At 38.2% G+C, this 22,351-nt stretch overlaps 1 protein-coding gene across 1 annotated transcript in view; it reads left to right on the plus strand.

Moving 5' to 3' along the window:
- The window catches only part of Slc39a12 (solute carrier family 39 member 12), a 79,703-nt gene that overhangs the window by 34,159 nt on the left and 23,193 nt on the right, over positions 1 to 22,351 (plus strand). Inside the window, exons 8-12 of the mRNA XM_031373294.1 lie at positions 3,524 to 3,673; positions 5,021 to 5,128; positions 7,643 to 7,709; positions 13,331 to 13,489; positions 15,502 to 15,689. Coding sequence (XP_031229154.1) covers positions 3,524 to 3,673; positions 5,021 to 5,128; positions 7,643 to 7,709; positions 13,331 to 13,489; positions 15,502 to 15,689 — 672 coding nt within the window. The remainder of the gene's footprint in view (positions 1 to 3,523; positions 3,674 to 5,020; positions 5,129 to 7,642; positions 7,710 to 13,330; positions 13,490 to 15,501; positions 15,690 to 22,351) is intronic.

A 22,351-nucleotide genomic window follows, 5' to 3' on the forward strand; every position in this document is an offset into this window, starting at 1 on the left:
ACTGCCAAACTGATTTCCAGAGTGGTTGTATCAGTTTGCAATCCCACCAGCAATGAAGTAATGTTCCTTTAAGTATTTCTTCTATTTCACTAGGGGTTCTATAGGTCTGTTTATTTGATTGCTTATATAATCTTGATTTAACTTTGGCAAGTGGTAAGTATTAAGAAAGCTATCCATTTCTTTTAGATTTCCAAATTTGGTGGAATACAGGTCATTAAAGTATGTCTTTATGATTCTCTGGATTTCTCTGGTGTATGTTGTTATGTCTTCATTTTCATTTCTAATTTTGTCAATTTGTATACTTTCTCCTTTTTTTTGGATAAGACTTTGTCAATCATATTTGTTTCCTCAAAGAACCAACTGTTGTTTTATTAATTCTTTGTATAGTTCTCATTGTTTTTATGTTATTGATTTCAGCCCTTAGTTTGGTTATTTCTTGCCCTCTACATCTCTTTGGGTGTGATTTCTTATTTGTGTTCTAGAGCTCTCAGGTGTGCTGTTCAGTTACTAGTATAAGATCTCTCTAATTTTCTTATGTAAACACTTAGTGCTATGAACTTGCCTCTTAGAACCACCTTCATTGTGTCTGGTAAGTTTCGGAATGTGGTATATTTATTTCTAGAAAGTCTTTAATCTTTTCCTAATTTCCACCTTAACCCATTTTTCATTCTGTAATGAGTTGTTCAGTTTCCATAAGTTGGTAAGCTTTCTGTTGCTTTTGTTGTTTATGATGCCAACTTTAATCCACAATGGCCTGATAGGATGCAGGGAGTTATTTCAATCTTCTTGTGTCTATTGAGTCTTGCTTGTGACAACATGTAGTTAGTTTTGGAGAAAGTTCCATGAGGTACTGAGAAGGTATATTCTTTATGTTTGGCTAAAATGTTTTGTAAATATCTTTTAGGTCTCTTTGGTTTGTGATATCAGTTAGCTCCATTATTTCTCTATTTAGTTTTTGTCTGAATGACCTGTCTGTCTATAGGAAAGAGGATTTCAATACTACTGAAATCTCCCACTATCCACATGTTTAGGTGAATGTGTGATTTAATCTGCAATAGTAATTCTTTTATGACTTTGGGTGCCCATGTGTTTACACATAGATATTAAGAATTACAATGCTTCTTGGTAGATTTTTTTTTCTTTCATGAGTATGTAGTGTCTATCTTTATTTTTTATGATGAATTTTGAGTAAAGTATATTTTTTTCAGATATTAAAATGGCTGTACCAACTTGCTTCTAAGGTCCATTTTTTTTTTAAATACTCTTTTCCATAATTTGTGGTAATGTCTAGCCTTGATGTTGAGGTGTTTACTGGTTGCAGCAGAAAGATGGATCCTGGTTTTGAGTTCATTCTGTTAATCTATGTCATTTTATTGGGGAATTGAGATCACTCGTGTTGAGAGAGATCATTGAAGAGTGTGTTTTTTGATTTCTGCTGTTTTGTTGTTGTTGTTGTTGTTGTTGTTGTTGTTGTTGTTGTGTGTGTGTTTCCTGTCTTTTGATTTGCTGCTCTGAGATTTTTTACTTGTGTTTTCTTGGGTGTGGTTAACCTCTTTAGTTTCAAGTTTTCCTTCTAGTATCTTCTGTAGAGCTGTATTATAGAAGGATGTTGCTTAAATTTGATTTTATCATGAGATGTCATATTTTCTCCACTTTTGTGATTGAAAGTTTTCCTGGGTATAGTAGTCCAGACTGGTGTCTTTGCTCTCTTCAAGTTTGTATGACTTCTGTCTAGGCTCTTCTGGCTTTTAGATTCTCCGCTGGGAAGTCAGTGATTAGTCTAATAGGTCTGCCTTGATGTGTTACCCGCTCTTTTTTTCCTTTGTAGCTTTTGATAGTTTCTCTTTGTTCTATATGTTTAGTGTTTTGATTATTACGTGCTGAGGGAGTTTTCTTTTCTTTTCTATTTGGTGTTCTGTATGCTTCTTATACCTTGATAAGCATTTCCTTCTGTAGTTTTGGGAAATTTTCTTCTATGATTTTGTTGCAAGTATTTCCTATGCCTTTGACCTGGGTTTCTTCTCCATCCTCAATTCCTATCATTATCCTTGGATTTGGTCTTCTCATGGTGTTCCAGATTTACTGGATGTTGTACCCAAGGAGTACTTTATATTTAATATTTTCTTTGACTAATGTATCCTTCTTTTATCACGTCTTTAATGCCTAAGATTGTATTTCAATCTCTTGTATTCTTTTGGTGATATTTGCCTCTAAGGTCCCTGTTTGAGTTTCTAAATTTTCATTTCCAAATATCCCTCAGTTTGTGTTTTCTTTGATGATTCTGTTTCCACTTTCATGTCTTGAACTCTTTTATTCATTTCCTTTTACTGTTTGTTTGTGTTTTCATAGACTTCTTGATGGGATTTTTAAAACTTTTCCCTTTAAGAATCTCTACCATATTCACAAAAACTATATTCAGATCTGTCTTGTGCTTCGTCTACGTTGCAGTTTTTAGGGCCTCCTGTGGTAGGGTTATTGTGCCCTCGTAGAGATATACTGTCCTGGTTGTTATTGATTGTGCTTTTATGCTGGCTTCTAGACATCTGTGTTTGGAAGACTGTAATTCTTGTTCCTGATATCTGGTCTTGTTTTTATTGGGTGAGTGATTTGCTCCTTAGTTTCTGTTGCCCTCTCCAGTACTTAGATTGTGATAGCTGTGTGTTGCCTGGTAGAAAATTCTTCTGGTATTCTGGTAGGTGTGGCCACTGGTGGTTCTTGGTAAAATGTGTGTTAGGAGCTAACACACAGGGATGGGTATGGGCTGGAAGTGAGGTCTCCAGGAGAGAAGAAAGCAGGATGTTCTTCCAGTATCTTTCCCAGAGAAAGGCAGCTAGAGTTGGTAGCTGAAATAACAGGATGATTGAGGAAGAAGGTTGAAGTCAAAGACCTGAGTTATCAGCTAGAGATGGGGACCAGGGGGAAGGGACAGAGGGTCTGCTTCAGAGATGGTGAAATGATGAGACTAGCTCATTGGACTTGAAGAAGAGGTGAGGTGGAAAAGACCTGCAGCTAGGTTACCTGCTTCCTGGGCTGGAGTGTCTATAGCATATCAGGGAATGCCTGCTGGGTTCGAAGACTGAGATAAAATATTAAGTAGGGGCAAGAAAGATCAGAGAAGATCTGTGTGCTGGAGACAAGGCAGTGAGACTGGCAGGGGCTCTGTCACAGAGCTAGAGATGCAGAGGGGGGATTGGATTTTGAAGAGAGGCCAGAAGTAAAGTTCTCCATTTGGCCTATTGGCTTTCCTGGCTGGAGTATCCTGTGGGTTTCTAGGTCATGCCTCCTGGAGTTGGGGCTTAGGATATAGCAATGAGTCAGGAAGGGAAATTTGGAGTGGAAGATCTGTGTGATCCACTGGAGATGGGGATGGGGTGGTGGTATAGGGAGAGTAAGGCCACAGCAAATGTTCTGCTATGAAGCTGGGGATAAGTCTGGGAGATTGGGTTTGGAGGAGTAGGGGGAGAGGTGAAGTTCTGCTGTTAGCTTACCTGCTTCCCTAACCTGAATCAAAGTCTTTTTTTAGGTTCTTGGTTTACACAACCAGGAAACAGAGCGTGGGCACTTCCATGAAAGCCAAAGTCCTATTTGGAAGCTCTTAGGACTACTTGGAGGCATCCATGGATTTTTCTTGATAGAAAAATGTTTTATTCTTCTTGTATCACCAAATACCAAGGTTTGTGTCTACTTTATCCTTTGCCTTGAGGTTTTATTAGATTTATCTTGATTTCAGAAAGACTTGTTTAAAGAAAAAAGTAAGCAGTAGGTGGATATGCACACCTTATATCCCAGGTACCTGATAGGATGACAAGAGGATCACAACTTCAGGGCCATCCTGGGCTACAGAGCAAGACTCAAAATACAAACAAATAAAATAAAAAGATGCCTAGGGATGTAGTTCACTTGGTGAAGTGCTTGCCTACCATACCCAAATCCCTGAGCATTTGATCCCCAGCACTACATAAATTGGGTTTGATGGTACATGACTATAACCCCAGCATCTGGGGAATGGAGGATGAAAGATCAGTTTAAGGTCATCCTTAGTATGTAGAGAGTTCAAGGCCAGCCTGGGATATCTCTACCTGACTAAATTAATCCAATAACTAATTAGTTTAAAGTTTAAGAAAAGTAAAGGGTTGGTGACCATTTTGGTGCTCGAGTGCCTCTCATGTGCAAGAGTCTGGATGTGATCCCCAGTTCTGTCTCAGTGACATCTTCATGAGTCAATCTGTGTAAGCGAAGGCACAGTAATTTCAACAATATATAGCCCATTCTAACTAACATGTTAGTTCTTAACTCTGGTTATTAGTGTTTTTTGAAAGCCCATTACTGAGCAGGCAATATACATGCCACAACCTTCTGTTTTACCTTCATGAATGGTCTATATAGGAGATCATTTCAGGATTGGGGAATGCAGGGAACTACAGTCTACAAAGTAGTCCTCTTATCTCCACACAAGTGTTGGGGATTATGCACATGTGAGATATATTTATTAATAACAATAATAAGAATAAAAATAATGAGGAGGAGGAAAACAACAACAACACAACTTAAGGTCCATATTATTGCATAGAATAAAAGGAATATAGATGTTCGAATGTTCATAAATGCTTAATTGATAATGTAACTGGGGAGATATTATCTTAGTAGTTCCAGGGTGCAATATATTTTGACAATCATTTTTGTACCTATATCAAAGAGAAATAAAAAATCCAGTTTTATATAAGTTTAATTTTTAGTAAATTAAATGACAATATTAAACTACCTCCATTTCAGCCTTTTAAAATCCTAGCTAGGTTTTCTGAGGTTGTATTGCTAATGCATTCTGAGTATGTACAATGGTTTTCCAAGGTGATTTTTTTAATAAAAATATTCATCACTATGAGATTTTCCAGGTATTATTTTTACGTGTCCAGCCCAAAACATCGACAAGCAAAACATTGCATAGAGCCTTGGGATTCAAAAAGTCTATGCATGTTTGCTTCTGGCCTCTGGCTAATTTTGTACTGTCTTTATCCTGCAGGGCCTGCCATTAGTTAATGGACATGTGGGACATGCCCACCATCTTGGAATCAATCCTGAATTAAATGACCAGTCAGGTGGAGGCAAGTCTATATCAGTCATCCAGCTGGTACGTCAGTGATTTGAAGTGGTCTACAAACTCAGCTGCCATTTCTTTAAGCCTTAGTGTACAGAGAAAGCTTGGTAGGGTAACTGATCAGGACCTACTCCTAAGTTGCCTTCTCTTGACCATGAGAAAAACTGTTGAGAAAACTTTAGCAAGCACCTGAAAGCTTTTATTTATTTATTTATAGCACAAAACACACTCTCCACAGATTTAAGTCACCATCTGCATTGTGATGTGCATTGTGAAATGTGATTAACATAATAATTTTCATTATTTTAGTTCTTTGTTCTCAAACACCCAGTTGACCTTTGGGTTTTCCACTTTGTAAAAGCCTAAGTCATTTCTTCGTTGATGGAAATAAATGCTGGGCAAGGGATTTGTTAGTCTGTCTAGGATGAGAGTGCTCATTCACTTCATAATCCAGGAAAGAACCAATTTGGTCTAGGGATGTGCACCATAGCAAGTACCTTTGATGTGAATGGATTTCTTCCAACAGAGTTGTAGTCTCATTCTAATTCTTAAGCAAAAGCATCTAGGTACAGGGCAAACAGGAGTAGCACACAAGTGTAAACTTGTGAACATGGATAGCAATTGAAGTTCAAGGCTAAGCTGTATGTGAAGAGATGCTAGAAACACATGTAATATAAGCCCAGCAGGGGAATTTAGCAGGAGATTGTAGATATAATGTTAATTCAGAGACAGGAACATAAAAGAGTTCCTTTGCAAATAATTTTAAAGCTGGCCATGGTGGTGCACACCTGTAATCCTACCACTGGATAAATAGAAGCAAATGGACCTCCTTGAGTTCAAGGCCAAACTGGTTTACATAGTGAAATCTTATCTCAGAAAAGCAAAATAATAATGATCATGATGATAATGACTAGTTAATGAAATAAAAAATCATTTTAAAGCCTTATTATATTTATTGTTCAGGTATATTAAAATTTGATATGAAAGAGGATAACTTGAGGCTAGGATTAGTTTGAAAAATCATATTCCTGTTGGCCTTATTGCTTCTGTTGGAATAAGGAGTCTAGAGCACAAACATACATAGAAGCAAGTCTCTGGAGTTGACTTAATGAGTTTGGAACTGCCTGGACGCTCTTCACTCTGACATAGCCACAATTCAGTTTTTATTTAAGCATGATATTGAAAGAAAAAATCGAATTACTATTAGACTGTTTGATGGGTTTGATTTTTTCCTCTATTTTTGGGGGAAAATGTAGGTTGAGGATGGAAACTTTATTATTTTTCTTCATGTATAAGAGGTCTTGGAGTCTTGCCTCTAAATTCCATTGTACTGTGTAATAATATATATAGATTTCAGGAAAAGCATATAAAATAAATATTTGAATTTATATCTTTTAGTAGAACCAGAGAGGTTGTGATTATAAGTACATGTCTAGATAAGGTATAATTAGCATATTGCCTGTTCAGGTAATGAGATAATCTGTATCCTAAGCTCCCGCCTTTGTCAGTCTTTCTTCTCCCCAAATAGCCCATCTTCTGAACAGTTGATATTGTCTTAACCCATGAACTCTAGTTTTATTGTTATGTGACAATGACAATGATACTAAGTCTTACATTAATTTTTGTCAGTTTCTACAATTTTGAGTGATTTAATTAGATGCAGACACTTTTAAAAGAAGTATTTAGTACTGGATATAATGTAACCTTAGAGGTACTCCATTTATGCAGCTAAGAGGAAGTTATGAGCCACACTGGGGAGGGACTTTCTGGTCATGTGACTGTTATGGGGTCACTCACCCTCCTTAAGCGCTTATAAGGAAGCTCAATAAACAAGTTGTACAATGTGGTAAACCTGGACTTGGGTGGAGTGGCTATTTTAAATGTGTCCTCTTTACAAGTCAGAACTGTATACACATAGAATGTGGACCAGAAATTGAACTCTATACCGTTCAATCTCTGAAATTAAAATCATAACTCGTGTATGGTGATTTCAAAATCTCACAAAGTTGAAAACTTTGAATCAGCTAGTTATATTTTATGTTCATTGTTTGACTCTGTATATGGGCAAAATTCTTTTACTGACTGGCAAACAAATAAGAGATCATTGCACTATAAAGAAGGGCTATGCCACTGTGTTAGCTTGGGTTTTTCTCCTCTAGCTGAATGTACCAACCACTTAAAGACTGAGATGAGTCCATCCCAGGATAACCTTCAGAAGACATATCAAATTAGGTCAAGAGCAAACTTTTGTCTTTAGTAAAGGCTTATATAGCTTAAAGAGTTTAAATGAACCACAGGCTAGCTGAGAAGCATTCAGTCTTCTATAGAGGATATGGTTTCTCCCTACCCATGCATAATACAAAAAGTATGTTTTGCTCATAGTCCTTGTTCTACTTTGTATGGTGTGTATGAAAGATAGCAGTTCAGATATGTATCCAGAGTATTTAAATGTCTTTTAAATGTCAGTGTAACTCTTTAGATATTTTAGATGTCAAGCCAATATCACAGTTACTCACTCTTTATTAATTATATTTTAATTCAACATAGAAAGGTCCAGAAGATTCACAGACAGCTGAGCTACCCATAGGCAACGTGCCAGCCTCCAACAGAAAGTGTGAGTACCAATTTTACACAGTTAAAATTTAAATAATAAGGGCTGGAGAAGATCACTCAGTGGTTAAGAGCATCTGACTGCTCTTCCAGAGATCTGGAGTTCAATTCCCAGCAATCACATGGTGGCTCACAACCATCTATAATGGGATATGATTGCCACTTCTGGTATGCAGAAGACAGACTACTTATATACATAAAATACGTAAGCAAGTATTTAAAAATTAAATATAAAAAGTGATACAGAAAAAGGTTTATCTGTTTTTAAACAAATGTGTCAAAAAGCAATGAGATTGCATAGTAGATGAAAAGATTTTCAATAAAATCTTCAAGGAGAACCCACTGTTTTCTGTCTCCAAAGAAAATCACATATTAACTTTATTCCATTTAAATTTCTATGTTGTTCCAGACATTTAACTCACTATTACTTATGGAGGCAGGATTCTATTTTTATTTATTTCCTTTCATGTCTGTCTTATTTGTTACACTGATACCTATAGGCTTATATTTTTCAAAACTTACTTTAATAAGTATACTTAAGTGCTTTAGCCTCCCTTCTAGCCCACCACTCACCAAAGTAGAAAGGAAAAGTTAATAGGGCAAAGAGAATATGGACCTGTTTAGAAATAGTTCTTTGGAGTGAATCCAATCTGTGTTGTCAGGATATTAGCAGTTCAGCTCACATGAATCAACAGTGGCAGCTCAATCTATTCAGAAATACCATTCACAAATCAGAAATGGCAGGTTGATCTAGAAGAAACCGTGAGGCTCTGCCAATCAGGCTGAGTCAGGGGAAGCCACAAGAAGCTGCCAGAATACCACCAGAAGTTCTTTGGTGCATTTTTCTCTATGGAGTCATGAGTAACAATGATCAGGTAAACAGTGGCAAGGCGAACCAATACCACACAGCATCATCCACTGTCTGTTGGGTTATATTTATATCCTTTCCAAACATTATGTGTTCTCTCAAGTGTCTGCTCTAGCAAAATATTTCACACCACTTTTCCAGGCAGTTTCCAGAAAAACACCATATGTCTGCTCTCAGCAAGACATTCTTCCATATGTCTGCTTTAGTAAAAATATCCTCTCAGGAGACAGTTTCCAGAAAAACATCACATGACACTACTGAGACTCCAAAGAAACAAGAAATTTCCACTTCAGGCACATTCCAGTGAGCAATTTGCATTAATATCTTATTGTATTATGCATTTATTTCTCTGATGGTGAACTGTCAATCTATTTTGCTTTTCAAAATTAATTTATTTCTGTTGCTGGGATGAGGATTTTTATTGGAGACAGGATCTTATCTTTTATTCAGACTGGCCTGGAACTCAAACTGTCTTACTTCAGCCTCCTAAGTGCTGGACATACAGGCATCAACCATCATGCTTGGTTTGTTTCTATTATTTCTGAATTTAATTTATGTTCTTCCCCATCTTATTCTTCATTGCTTATGTTTCTGAATAATTCTTTGAAGTTTTGCTTGTGTTTGGTGTGATTTTCATCAGTTTCTCTTATACCTGCAATTTTCTTATTTATTTTACTCTTCTGTAACAAATATAATGTTTGAATGCTAATCAGTCATGGTTAGTTACTCTAAATCTACTGCAATAAACTTAAGTGATCAGGAATAAAGGTTATCATGAAATGGACACCTCTTGTATGCCAGGCACTGTGGTAAACATTTGAAGATGGATTAGAAGGGAGAGACCCAACAGATTATCTCACTCAATTCTCCAATAGCACAATAAAATGAGAGTAAGTATTCTTAAGTTATTCAAGTGAATAAACTGGTTGTTGGTAAGGCTACACAGATAGCCCTGGCATAGAGGAAGAGAGGAAATGTTAGTGTATCAAAATTTCCTTGTCATTGTTACTACATATGCTGATGGATTCTCTCAATTCTCTTATTCATTAATGATGTACTTTGGGGAGCTGGGGCTATAGCTCAGTGGTAGAGCATTTGTCTGGCCCTGGAGTTGATCACCAGCATGAACAAAATAGTCTGAGGATGTGTTGTGCTTGAGGTCTTGTATATGTACTGGAAAACAGAACAAGCATGTTCATTGTTTATAGTTTGCCATGTAGCTTGAAATGCAAATGCTAATAAGCATAAGAATATATTACTATTACATATGTTATTATGATAATAATTGCTCTGTTTTTAGCAATATTAGTCATAGAATTTACTAATTTGATTCAAAATATGTAATTCATATTCTGTCCGATTCTGCTTTCAGGATGTCATTTAATTCTTTGTGATTATATTTAAATTTTATGTATGTGAGCATTTTGTCTGCATGTATGTTTGTGCTCCACATGAGTACTCAGTGCCATCAGTGGACAAAGGAAGGAGTCAGATCCTCTGAAACTGAAGTTAGAGATGGTTGTGAGTCCCCATGTAGGTGTTGGACATCAAACTTAGATCTTCTCTAAGAGCAGATAGTGTACCTACCTGCCAAGCCATCTCTCTGGTTCAAAGATATTACTGAATTCTTGTATAATTTTTAGTTCCAGTATGAATTTGGAATGTTTGGCCCAAAGTGGTCTACGCCAGACTTTGTTGTTTTTACTTTTGAAATAAAGGAAAGGGGAAAAGGGAAAGGGGGGAGGGTATGCCAAATCTAATTAGAAGAGTGTGGAAAACACACCAGGGGCCAACAACCATTGCATGCAAATCATCTTCCTACCACAGGCATCAAGCTTGGCATACAGAAAGAACGGCGAGCAAATCCTAATTAAAACATTCAGCTGCCCTTTGCCAGGCGAACACTGAGGTAGCTTTCACTCTGGGTTTACTTGTCTCATGTTACCTCGTTGGTAGGACGCAACTTGTATTTCAAAAGACAGGATGTGAAAATCCTATCCACAGTCTGATTTAAATAAACAAAACTCCAAATCAGATTAGCTCTAGCCCATGCTTCATGGTGGAAAATCTCAGATAGTTCAGACATGCGTGACTCTGGAGACTGCCAGGCACAGTAACAAAGGTTTAATATTAGAGTTATTTTGGTATCAAGTTTATTAAATTGCCAGAAAATGCATATCTTCTCCTAAATGTGTAAATTATCTTGCTGAATATGCCTAGATGCACAGTGTGTTCTTTGTGGCTTACGGGCAAATGTGTGTATTTGCCCTGTGTCTTCTTATCTATCCATATTGTGGCATTTAGAAGCCTTTAATCAGAGATGATAAAGTGATAGACAATGAAAATAGGCCATACAGTCTCCTTAGAAAGGGCTAGATCTCTGAAGCTGGTGCATCTGAATGTATTCTATCAGTACCAAAACTACACTGCAGGCATAAGGAGAACACTTATTTTTTCAGGCAGCTGTTCTGTAAATGTATCACTTTAAATTAAATTACTTTATAAAAAGAAACTTTGTTTTGAAAATTGGCAGGGACAGCTAAGTGATGTCATGGTGTCATATCCTGTGTGTTTATGATTAAGTACTTCTGGAGCTCTTTCCAGTTTTAACAAAAAAATTAAATGATTTAGTAAACCCTGAAAAGGTGTGTGTTCTTTTCCCTTTTCAGACTAGAGATTAAACCTAGTCCTTCATACATGCCAGATAAGAGCCTTACCCTGATGTATTGATTCAATTCTTTGTTTATTTGTTTGTTTTTGAGACAGGGCTTCTCTATGTAACAGCCCTGGCTGTGTTAGAACTCACTTTGTAGACCAGGCTGCCTCTGCCTCCTGAATGCTAGGAACAAAGGTGTACTCAAATGCCTGCCCAGCTCAATTCTTAATATTTGCAAACAAGTATGAGCTTCGGAAGTAAATTTCATAGGCAATCTCTATAACATAGTCGATGTAGCTGCTATCTTTTGCTTGAAAATACTAACTCTGCTCATCACTTAGTGAAATATACAGTATACCAAATTATATTACTATTACAAAATACTAAGTCATATTGGTGTATAGTACCTCTCTTTCTTAGGACACAAAAAGCCAATGAACAAGAAAGTCCTCTTTCTAAGTAAATTTCTAAGTAAAATTATTTGGAAAATATATCCAGTTCCAATAATGACAATAGCTACTATGTATACCTCATTCACAGCTTATTTGTAGCTGAATAATGAAATTTTAGACTGTGGTAACTGCTAAATGTCTTGTCTCATTAACTAAAATAACACAGGTAGCTTACTGTCTGAATAAGTGTTATTCTCAAAGTCTTTTTTTCTTAGTTGTTCAAGTCTATAATTGAGTTGCAATATGCAATTGTTTTTTTCTTTTTTAAATAGAAATTATTTCTATTAAAACTCAATTATAATCTGTTTATTTTTATCAACTACTAAGCAGATAGCTTGCACACTATAATATAATCCTATGTAAACAAAAAAGTCTCTTTTATTTTGTTTAGTATCTAACCGTTCTGGTTCTAAAAGTTATTTTACAGTGAGACAGACACAATGAGTAATTGTTACAAAGATAATTTGGGAGCCAGAAGAGTCAATTATGGCTCTGTTTTGGACACATTTGGGCAGTAAACAAGGCACTTTAGTAGAGTCAATAACCCAGTCACATTGTCCAATACAATGATCCCATGATGCTAGGACATACACTGAGCAGATTGGTGGAGGACCATCAGGATCAGAGCAGCAGCTCTGGGTGGTCAGCAGCATGCAAATGGTACCCAACATGGAGTTTGGTTCTTAACACACTAACACTTCTATGCTCTAACAAATTTCTATGCGTGGGTAATATAGATGATTCTAGGGTTCTTAACCAGAAAAACCAAGGCAAAGGTCAAGGTGAGGAATGGGTTCACTTTCTGGCTCACTGATAGCATCTTCCCACTGAGCCCTCTCATGGTGAGCAGGGTAAGGCAGTACCTCCAACTTGGAGCATCCCATCACAAAGTCAGGTTTCAGCGTACGAATACTGTGCAGTCATCAGCATCCTGCACGCAGCATAGTTCTTAAGTGATATTAAAATGCCTTACAAAGACCAGGGCAGAAAAGATATCAGTAGCTTCTCACACGCTTGCAGCATTGCTTTAGATTTCATCCTTGGCATATGTATTAGCTACTTTTCTATTGCTGTCACAAAGTACCATGACCAAGGCAACTCAAAAGAGAAAGCATTTAGTTGTTCTTATGGCTTCCAATGGTGGAAGGAAGGCATGAAGGCAGGAAGAGCAGAGAACTCCCATATCAAATCACAAGTAGAAGGTAAAGAGGCACCCAGAATAAAGCAAGCCTTTGAAATCCCAAAGCCTGCCCCAGTATGACTTCCTCCAACTGAATTACAGCTGCCAATCCTTACCAAACACTTTCACCAATTGGGTCCAAGTATTCAAACATATGAACCTATGGGGGTCCAGTCTAATTCAAATCACCATAGCTTAGCTCAATAAAATGAAGAATCCAAGTGTCAGCACATAATTTATTTTTATACTTGGTCAAAGCAGTTAAAAAAAAATAGTGACTTTCATTTTTTCCTAGGTACCACAGTTTATTTCCAGTTCTGCCTTATCTTTGAAGCAGAGTATAGTAGGACTGTTAATGAGGTCTGAGGTGAGACTGTCAGAGGAGATAAGACAGGGTTTTGGATATCAGGGAATAATAATATCACTGTGACTTTATTTACACGTCTCACTCCTTCCTCTGGTTCTGTAGGCAAAACCATCAGCTTATTGGCCATTATGATCCTGGTTGGAGATAGCCTGCACAACTTTGCAGATGGCTTAGTAATAGGCACAGCCTTCTCCTCTTCACTGGAGTCAGGAGTGACCACAACAATTGCTATTTTGTGTCATGAAATTCCACATGAAATGGGTAAGTGTCCCTGTCTCTTGGGGGAGTCCTAGTCCATCCTCACCAATAGTTTGCTTGGATTCTTCTCCAGACTCATAATAAAAAAATTGGTAACCTGATTTTTCAATCACTTCCCACTTTTTATTTATTTAAACCATAAGCAAAACAAAATAAAAGATATCCAACTAAAATGAAAGCACATACCCTGAGATAAAGTTCAAATACACTCTTTGTCTTCTTTACCAGGGTTAGGAATTATGCCCCAGGGATTCCAGCTGATTCAGTATAGGAGAGGGGCATTCAGAAAAGTCATTCTAAAGAACTTTGGCAAAGACTTCAAAATATGCATGTTAAATATAGTAAACATGTTAAGAGGGAAACCATTGTGTTAAAAAAAAAGTGGGCCTGTGAGATAACATATTTAAATTAAAATCAAAGCATGAATCAACATGATTAATAGAGAATAATCAAAGCTAAGCATAAAATTGAAGCAACAGATATATAGTATAAGATACATCTAAGATGTGTTTTAACTGTATAAACTTAGTTACTTTGTATACCAATTGTGCTTCCTAGGGACCAAGACTAATTAAAATAAGGATTTCTAAAACAGGCCTAGAATCAGAGGAGAGGAAGCTGTCTACATTTGTATGCTAGAGAGAGGACTCTTTCTGGCGGCTAGCTTTAATTGTCAATTTGACATAGCCTAGGGTCACCTCAGAAGGGTGTACACTTTGAGGAATCACCTAGATGAGGTTAGTGGCCTCGGGGCATGTCTGTGAGGGATCTTCTTCATTGTTCATTGATGGGTAGGAGAGCCTAATGCATGGTGGACAGCATCATTCCCTGATCTGGATATCTGAGCTGTTTAAGAAAGCTAGCTAAGCATAAACTGGGTTGAGCCAGCAATCAGCATCCCTCCAAGGTTTCTGATTCACGGTCTTGCTGGAGTTGCTGTCCTGACATCCTTCAATGATGGACTGTGACCTGGAAGTAGAGTACAAAATAAGTCCCATTTTCTTCTAAGATTTTGGTCAGAGTGTATAATCATAGCAAGAAGAAAGAAACTAAGATAAGTTCATTCTGCTTTCAATTTCAAGTTTATGTTGTCTCATGGGTAACTCCTGCCCTCTTACGTTCAATGTCCATTCCCAATGTCCAGATACCAAGTTATTATTGACCCCCTTGGCCAAGGTCCTTTCTGAGCCCATTAAAATATAAGTGGTCTGTATATCAAGCCCCATGGTCTTGTGGTTAGCTCCTATACTGGTGGCACGGTGTTTGACTTTCAACCTCGGATCACCTGGCAGTATAGCAGTATGTAGCAGGCCAGTGCGGTAGGATCAAGAGCTATTTCTGGGACCCATTATGCAATGAACTTAGAGAATGGAGCCACAGATGTTTCTTTAATTTCAGCTCCTATTGGCTGATGGAGACTGAGAAATAAATACTCTAGATCTGGAAGTAGAATGTTCACCATTTGACACAAAGGTACAGCAAGGTATGGTGTTTTCTGATCATGAAGGTAGACGATCATTTTCTAAAGACCGATTTTGTCTTATTAACTTTTTGAGGATTTAAAAATCTCCAAGTAGTTTTTCTCTTTCCCTACAAACAGATCCAAAATAAGTAAGTCATAAAAACCTACAGAGTATCATGATTCTTGTGGCAAGGATCCAGGGCAAAGCAATAACAGAAACCAACTCAGAAACTCCAGGGTAGAAAGTGTCTTTGTTTTGCATTTATCTGATTTTAAAATGCCACAGAGTATCAGGGGTTGGAGAACATGTCACAGACTTCCCTTGATGGTTATATTTAGCAAAGGAGTAGAACCTCTCCACCCTCAACTACATCTGGGTGGAGAGCCCCAGAGATATAAGGTAGATGTGCTTAACTAACCAGTCACTCATCTTTCCTCCCCAAATCAGTCCCGTTTGCAGGGATTAAAAACAAACTAATAGTACATGAACTTATCAACAGCATCTTCCCGTACGTGACAGTGTCTTGTTTTCTTCCCCCCTCCCAAACTCCAGGAGACTTTGCAGTGCTCCTAAGCTCAGGACTCTCTGTCAGGACTGCCATCCTGATGAATTTCCTAAGTGCCCTGACGGCCTTCGTAGGACTGTACATTGGTCTCTCAGTGTCTGCTGACCCAGATGTCCAAGACTGGATTTTAACAGTGACTGCCGGGATGTTCTTATATTTATCCTTGGTGGGGATGGTAAGCTTTATGGGGTTTCTGTTTTATTTTGCTAACACCAGAAATGTGAAAACTGACTGAGAACAGGGGATTTTAAATTAATTTTCAATTAAAATGGGAAACTCTTAGGTGTTGTAAAATGGAGTTAGAGAGAATATAGAAAAGTAAATACTCTGTGGAATCCAAGAAAGTAAATTGTAGGCAGAAGGAACGGAACTCAAGCCTCAGAAAATGCTGATGTTCTCATAGTAATGGGAGTAGAAGGCTGTAACCACAGGCCAAACCTGGCAACAGATCATACTATTCCAACTTTGTGTTTGTACAAAAAGCCTAGACTTGCAGATGAAAATGGAAGTACTCTCAAACAGCCATTCTGCCTATATGATGCATAATAGTTCAACAAAATTTGTCATTAGATTCACAACGAACCACATCTTAAAAATGAGTTCACTTTCAAATATGGAAGGATTATCATTCTGGTGAAATAAGAAAGATTCTGACAGCCATTGGTATCTAAATCACAATGTATTTCTTAAAGATATTCTTGCTAATAATAATGAAAACCTGTTCGCTAATTTTCATTCTTTATAATTTTATTAAGAAAACTAGAACCTGGGAAATTTTACCCACCCGTTCTGTTCACACTTCTTTGTTTCCTTCTCTCCTTCCTTCCTTTCCTGTGTAGTTCTCCTCTCCATAAAACAAGCCATCTTTCTCTGAAGTCACCCTCTGTTGGACTTGTTGAAATAGTTTTAGGATGGGGCTCAGGATATACTTCAGTTGGTTGAACACCTGGGTCACATGTTCAGAGCACAGAGTTTATTCCCCTGAAGTATATAAGCCTGGCATGGTGATACATATTGTAAATCCAGAACACAGGGAATAGAGACAGAAGGATCAGGAGTTGAAAATTCATTCTTGGCTATATAAAGAGTTTGACATCAGTCTAAGCTATAAGCCTTGTCTCAAAACCAAAGCAGAGGTTCTCAGAGTAAAAGCTGAATGATCAACCCTTCTTCTGAGTTAGAAGACAGCAAAGAAAAAGGAAACGAATGAATAATTCAGCCTGAACCAAAGCAAATTCTGTTATTCCCTGTATCCTGGAGAAGATACAGCAAAATAAAACAGTCTTGAAGGTGATTTGTGGAGCAGGTCCTTAGGGGTTGACTAATGGTGCTACAGAACCTGGTTATTTGCTGTCTAGGAAGTAAGTGCAAAGAGTTGTTCCATAAGAGAAAAAATAAGAGAACACGAAGTGGAGTTTCTAAGACTAGAGGACCAGAGTGTCCTGAGGGCAGATTTCAGAGTGGTTCCCAGGGTAAGCGCCAGCTTTTGAACTCTGAACTTCTGATCCCTGACAGCTTTTCTTATTCACTAAGTCAAGTGGGTAAAGTCAACCCCAGGAGCACTGTTATGCTTACGAATGTTTCTAAAGGTTACTTGCCACTCTAACAAAACATTTTAATTTTGATAATGAAGCTGATCGATGTGTATGTGCAGAATATATATATATATATATATATATATATATATATATATATATATATATATATCCAAAATAGATTGGGGAAGATTATTTGTCATGTGGAAGCCTAAGCTAGTATTGTCATTTCCCCATTACTGTTCCTGCTGTGTATCCCATAAGGGTAAGAGAAAAAGCAAGGTGGGCTGATATCCTAGGAGAGACCAGCTAGCATGAATTTTGACCATACTGCAACTTCCCATTGGCCACAGAAAAGTCAGCACCCGGCAAGACGACAGGAAAGACAATCCTGTGAATTTCCTGGGGCTGCTTCTAAAATCCAGGTCCCTTGCTCTCACGGCCTTCAGAGGAAATTCTAAACAAATACAGATATTTCACATAGCAGAGACTTTAACTGTTGCTGTACTCTGGGGCTGTGCCAAACAAAACAGTCTGTCATTTAGAATGAGGAAAACATGGTTCAGAGACCGTAAAACAGCAAGGAAAATAAATGGACGTAACTGAAGGATAGAGGGGCCATCTTTGGGTAATCTCACCCTGATGAGAGTTATCATGAAAAGATGAGCTACATATGTAGCTTGTTTGTTTGTTTCAAAGAAATGAAACTTTTAAAGAGAAAGAATTGTGGGCAAAAAGGGGCCATTAGCAATGAGGTCAAGTTGGAAGGAAGTCTTCCCTAGGGAAAACTGCCAGCCTTCATTCTCCCAAGTGGGATGGCCTTATCCAAACCCATGAACTCCAAGTTGTATTGAGTCCTTTCTGAAAGGCATGAAGCATTACCACAGCTCTGTGTGGCCAGGGGAATCAATATACTGGGATGAAGACCAGTGTCCTAACGGGGTTTTCCTCAAAGCAAGGGCAAAGACACATAAAAACAACCCCTCCCCTGGTCTCCTGTGTGTGTGTGTGTGTGTGTGTGTGTGTGTGTGTGTGTGTGTGTGTGTTGGAGTCAGTGGTCAAAGGTCAACCTCAGGTATTCCTCAGAAAGAGCCCATCTTGTCTATGTGGCAGGGTCACTCCCTCAGAGCCAAGGCTCTCTGATATGGCTAGTCTGGCTAGCTAGAAAGCCCCATGATCTCTCTGTCTTTACCTCCTGGTTCTGCAATTACAAGTGCATGCTATTGTAACTGAACTTTAGGGATAAAACTTGGGTTCTAGGTGGAGGTGCCAAGCACTTCATCAATGGAGTTATCTCCTCAGCTTTAAAAGGTGTTACTTATGGGCCTTTCTCCCATTGTCCAAAGATACTCCTATAGGCATTCTCTCTCCACAGTTCTGTGCTTGAGTGACAGATGTTTAATTGTGGTGCCCAATGACATGACATCAGGGACATTCCAATACAAAAGAGGAATACAGTGTAGGACTACAGGAGGGAACTGTGCAAAACTAATCCTGATCTTCCAGAGTCTTGGTGGGATAGGAGATGGGGGTGGAAGAGTACATAGTGATGTAAGGAAAAAACCCAATAACAATTTCCCTGTCTGCCACTCAGAAGTGTGTACCCTCATTTTAATTTCAAGTTACATCTACCAAAGGTTTCTCTCTGGAAATAACCAAAATGTCTATAAAGAGTTAACAAAAATATGTAGAAAGTGTCCAATTCAATGCTACTTCTGAGGACCAATTTGCTACTTATCTTCTTAGACCTCTAGAACACAAACATGTTTCTCCTTTACCTCCATATATCCCATGTCCCAATTTGGATTTCCTTCCTGGTAGGCACAATTCAGTTGTCACTTAGAGGTCCGAGCCTTTGTCATTATCCTTTATGTTCCCACTATGACCTGCTCCCTACTGCTAGATTCGGATACCCAAGGGACAATCCAAGGACTCTCAATTTCTAGATAGATTCTTTACAGCAGCAACCCTGGCTTCTTATTGCAATCAGCAGTGGGTGTGCCTGTCACCATAGCAATGCTTTTTGATGGTTGAACAACTTGTGGATTTCCCTAGATGCTCATATTATAGTCATAGCTTCTAGTTCACTGGGATCTGTTCTGTCCTCTGCTGCATTGTCTCTGGGAAAAAGGTCTCTGGTCTGGTGCTGACTTAAAGTCTGAGGAACCGGAAGTACAAACAAGGGAAAACAGTGCTGAGGTGGCAAGAGTTTGTGATTTGTTGCTGTTGCATCTACTGTGACTTCTAGTCTTAACCTTTAACCTTTGGATGTCGTTTTCCTTTTATTTACTTACTTTATGAGGTAGAATGTTGTATTTGTCATGGGGTTTGGAGCTTCTTTTCTAACATTAGCATTTAAATCTAGACATTTCCCCATAAAGCACCACTTACTAACCCCCTTAGAGTCTGTGCTTTCAATATGTTCCTTTAAACTGTTTTCAGATTTCTCTGTTATTTTGTTTTCTTTTTGATGCATAGATTATGTAGAAGCATATTGCCTAAGCAATATTTGAAATCCAAATGTCTTTCAGTTCCTGACTTAGTTGAATGGAATTTTCTATCAGGTATGTTTTCTTATATTAGTGCACAAGTATGCCTTGAGACTTGTATGCCATACCATCTATTTTGATAAATGATATTTTAGTTGTTAGGTATGCAGTTCTGTGAGTACCAGTTAAGTCAACTTGATTAATAGTATGAATCATATTTTCAGATTAATTCCTGATTTCTCCCCACTTGTTTAATGCTAAATTTATCGGTTCCTGTCTGTGGGTTTGCCTCCTCTGTCTCTTAGTTTTTCCATGTTGTTTCATGGGTCTGGGCTTCTGTCATTTGCTACATATATATTTGAACATTTCCTTTGTCACTTTAGGCTGCTATAACAAAACACCACAGTCTAGGTGGACCTTGCAACAGAAATTTACTTATCACAGTAGTACAGACTGAGTAGTCCAAGATCAAGGTCTTAGCCAATTGGGTCCCTGATCATAGCATTTTTGGTTTTAGACAGATGTCATCTTGCTATGACCTCATGTGGGGATCCAGCAATGAGTGAAAATTTCAAAATTTCAATCCTTCATCTCTTACAGTGATACTAATTCTACCATGATGGTCTCACACTCATGGCCTAGTTAATTTCTGATGTGGTTGGAATATGATGTATGTGTGCAGGCTTATATATTAAATGCTTGGCTCACAGCTGGTTGGATGATTTGTGAGGTACTGGTAACTTTAAGAGGTGAAGTGTGCTCTAGGAAGTAAGGCACTGTTTTAGGGTTCTCTAGAATCACAGAACTTATGGAATATCTCTATATATTGAGGGAATTTATTAGAACAACTTAGAGTCTGTAGTCCAGCTAACCCAACAATGGGCAGCTGTGAATGGCAAGTTCAAGAATCTAGTAGTTGCTCAGTCCCATAAGGCTAGTTGTTTCAGTTGGTCTTTTGTAGAAGTAGGTTCCAACAGATGTGCTGACAAGTAAGTACAAATGGTCAAAGAACAGTGAATCTTCTTCATTTCATTATCCTTATGTAGACCTCCCAGATTAAGGTATGTACCACCACTCATAGATGTGGAATTTGCTTTGCCCAGGCTGACTTTGAACTCAGAGATCTGCTTGCTATAGTCTCCTGGGATTAAAGGCATATACTACCTTCTCTTGGCCTAAACTTTTCATGTTCAAGATCAATGCCAAGATCCAAGTCAGAAGCCTGTATCTTTCAGCCTCAAGATCTGGATCACAGGTATGTTCTCCATTTCTGGGTTGTAATTTATTCCAGATGTAGTCAAGTTGACAGCCAGGAATAGCCATCATAGACATTAAAAGTGTATCTTTGAAAGGTATATTTGGCCCCATCCCCTTTTCTTTCATCTGTCTGTCTCTCTTCTTCTTGTTCTTGTTCTTGTTGTTGTTCTTATTGTTCTTGTTGTTCTTGTTCTTCTTGTTGTCCTTCTTGTTCATCTTGTTGTTCTTCTTGTTGTCCTTCTTGTTCATCTTGTTCTTCTTGTTCTCGTTCTTATTATTGTTCTTATTCTTCTTCTCCCTTTCTTTCTCCTTTCTTTCTCTCTCTCTCTTTCTTTCTTTCTTTCTTCCTTCCTTCCTTCCTTCCTTCCTTCCTTCCTTCCTTCCTTCCTTCCTTCTCTCTCTCTCTCTCTCTCTCTCTCTTTCTTTCTTTCTTTCTTTCTTTCTTTCTTTCTTTGTTTCCCCTTTCTATGTGTATGTGAGTGTGTTCTCTCTATCATGAGGTGAAAAAAAATCTCGATATGTTGCTCACCCCATGATGTTCTGCCTCAACATGGGCACAGAATTACAGATCCAAGTGACCATGGGCACTTTCTTTTTTTATTATTATTATTTTCTTTATTTATATGTCATATGATTTCTCCTTTCACAGTTTCCCCTCCAAAAAAGAAACAAACAGACAAACAAACAAACAAAAACAACAAGAACAAACTCCTGTTGCCTCCCCCCTCCCCATGCCTGCCACCCCACCCTCTCCCACTTATTGGCCCTGCCATTCCCCTACACTAGGGCACAGAACCTTCACCGGGCCAAGGGCCTCTCCTCCCACTGATGATCGACTTTGCAATCCTCTACTATACACATGCTGCCAGAACAATCAGTACCACCATGTATAGTCCTTGGTTGGTGGTTGAGTCCCTGGGAGCTCTGAGGGTACTAGTTAGTTCATATTGTTGTTCGTCCTATGGGGCTTCAAACCCTTCAGCTCCTTTGGTCCTTTCTCTAACTCCTTCACTGTGGACCCTGTACTCAGTTCAATGGATGGCTGTGAGCCTCTACATCTATATTAGTCAGGTACTGTCAGAGCCTCTCAGAAGATAGGTATATTAGGCTGGCTTGTCCTTTCTTCAGTCTCTGCTCCATAGTCTCTGCAACTCCTTCTGTGGGTATTTTGTTCTGCCTTTTAAGAAGGAATGAAATGTCCACATTTTGGTCTTCCTTCTTCTTGAGTTTCTTGTGGTTTGTGGGTTGTTTGTTCTTCCTGTATTCCGAACTTCTGGGCTAATATCCATTTATCAGAGAGGGCATACCATGTGTGTTCTTTTATGACTGGGTTACCTCACTCAGGATGAGATTCTCCAGATCTATACATTTCCCTAAGGATTTCATAAATTCATTGTTTTTAATAGCTGAGTAGTACTCCATTGTGTAGATGGACCAAAATTTCTGTATCCATTCCTTTGTTGAGGGACATCTGGATTGTTTCCAGAGTCTGGCTATTATAAAGAAGGCTGCTATGAACATGGTGGAGCATGTGTCCTTATTACATGTTGCAGTAT

This window comes from Mastomys coucha, unplaced genomic scaffold, assembly GCF_008632895.1.
Source record: "Mastomys coucha isolate ucsf_1 unplaced genomic scaffold, UCSF_Mcou_1 pScaffold15, whole genome shotgun sequence".
Lineage (NCBI taxonomy): Eukaryota > Metazoa > Chordata > Mammalia > Rodentia > Muridae > Mastomys > Mastomys coucha.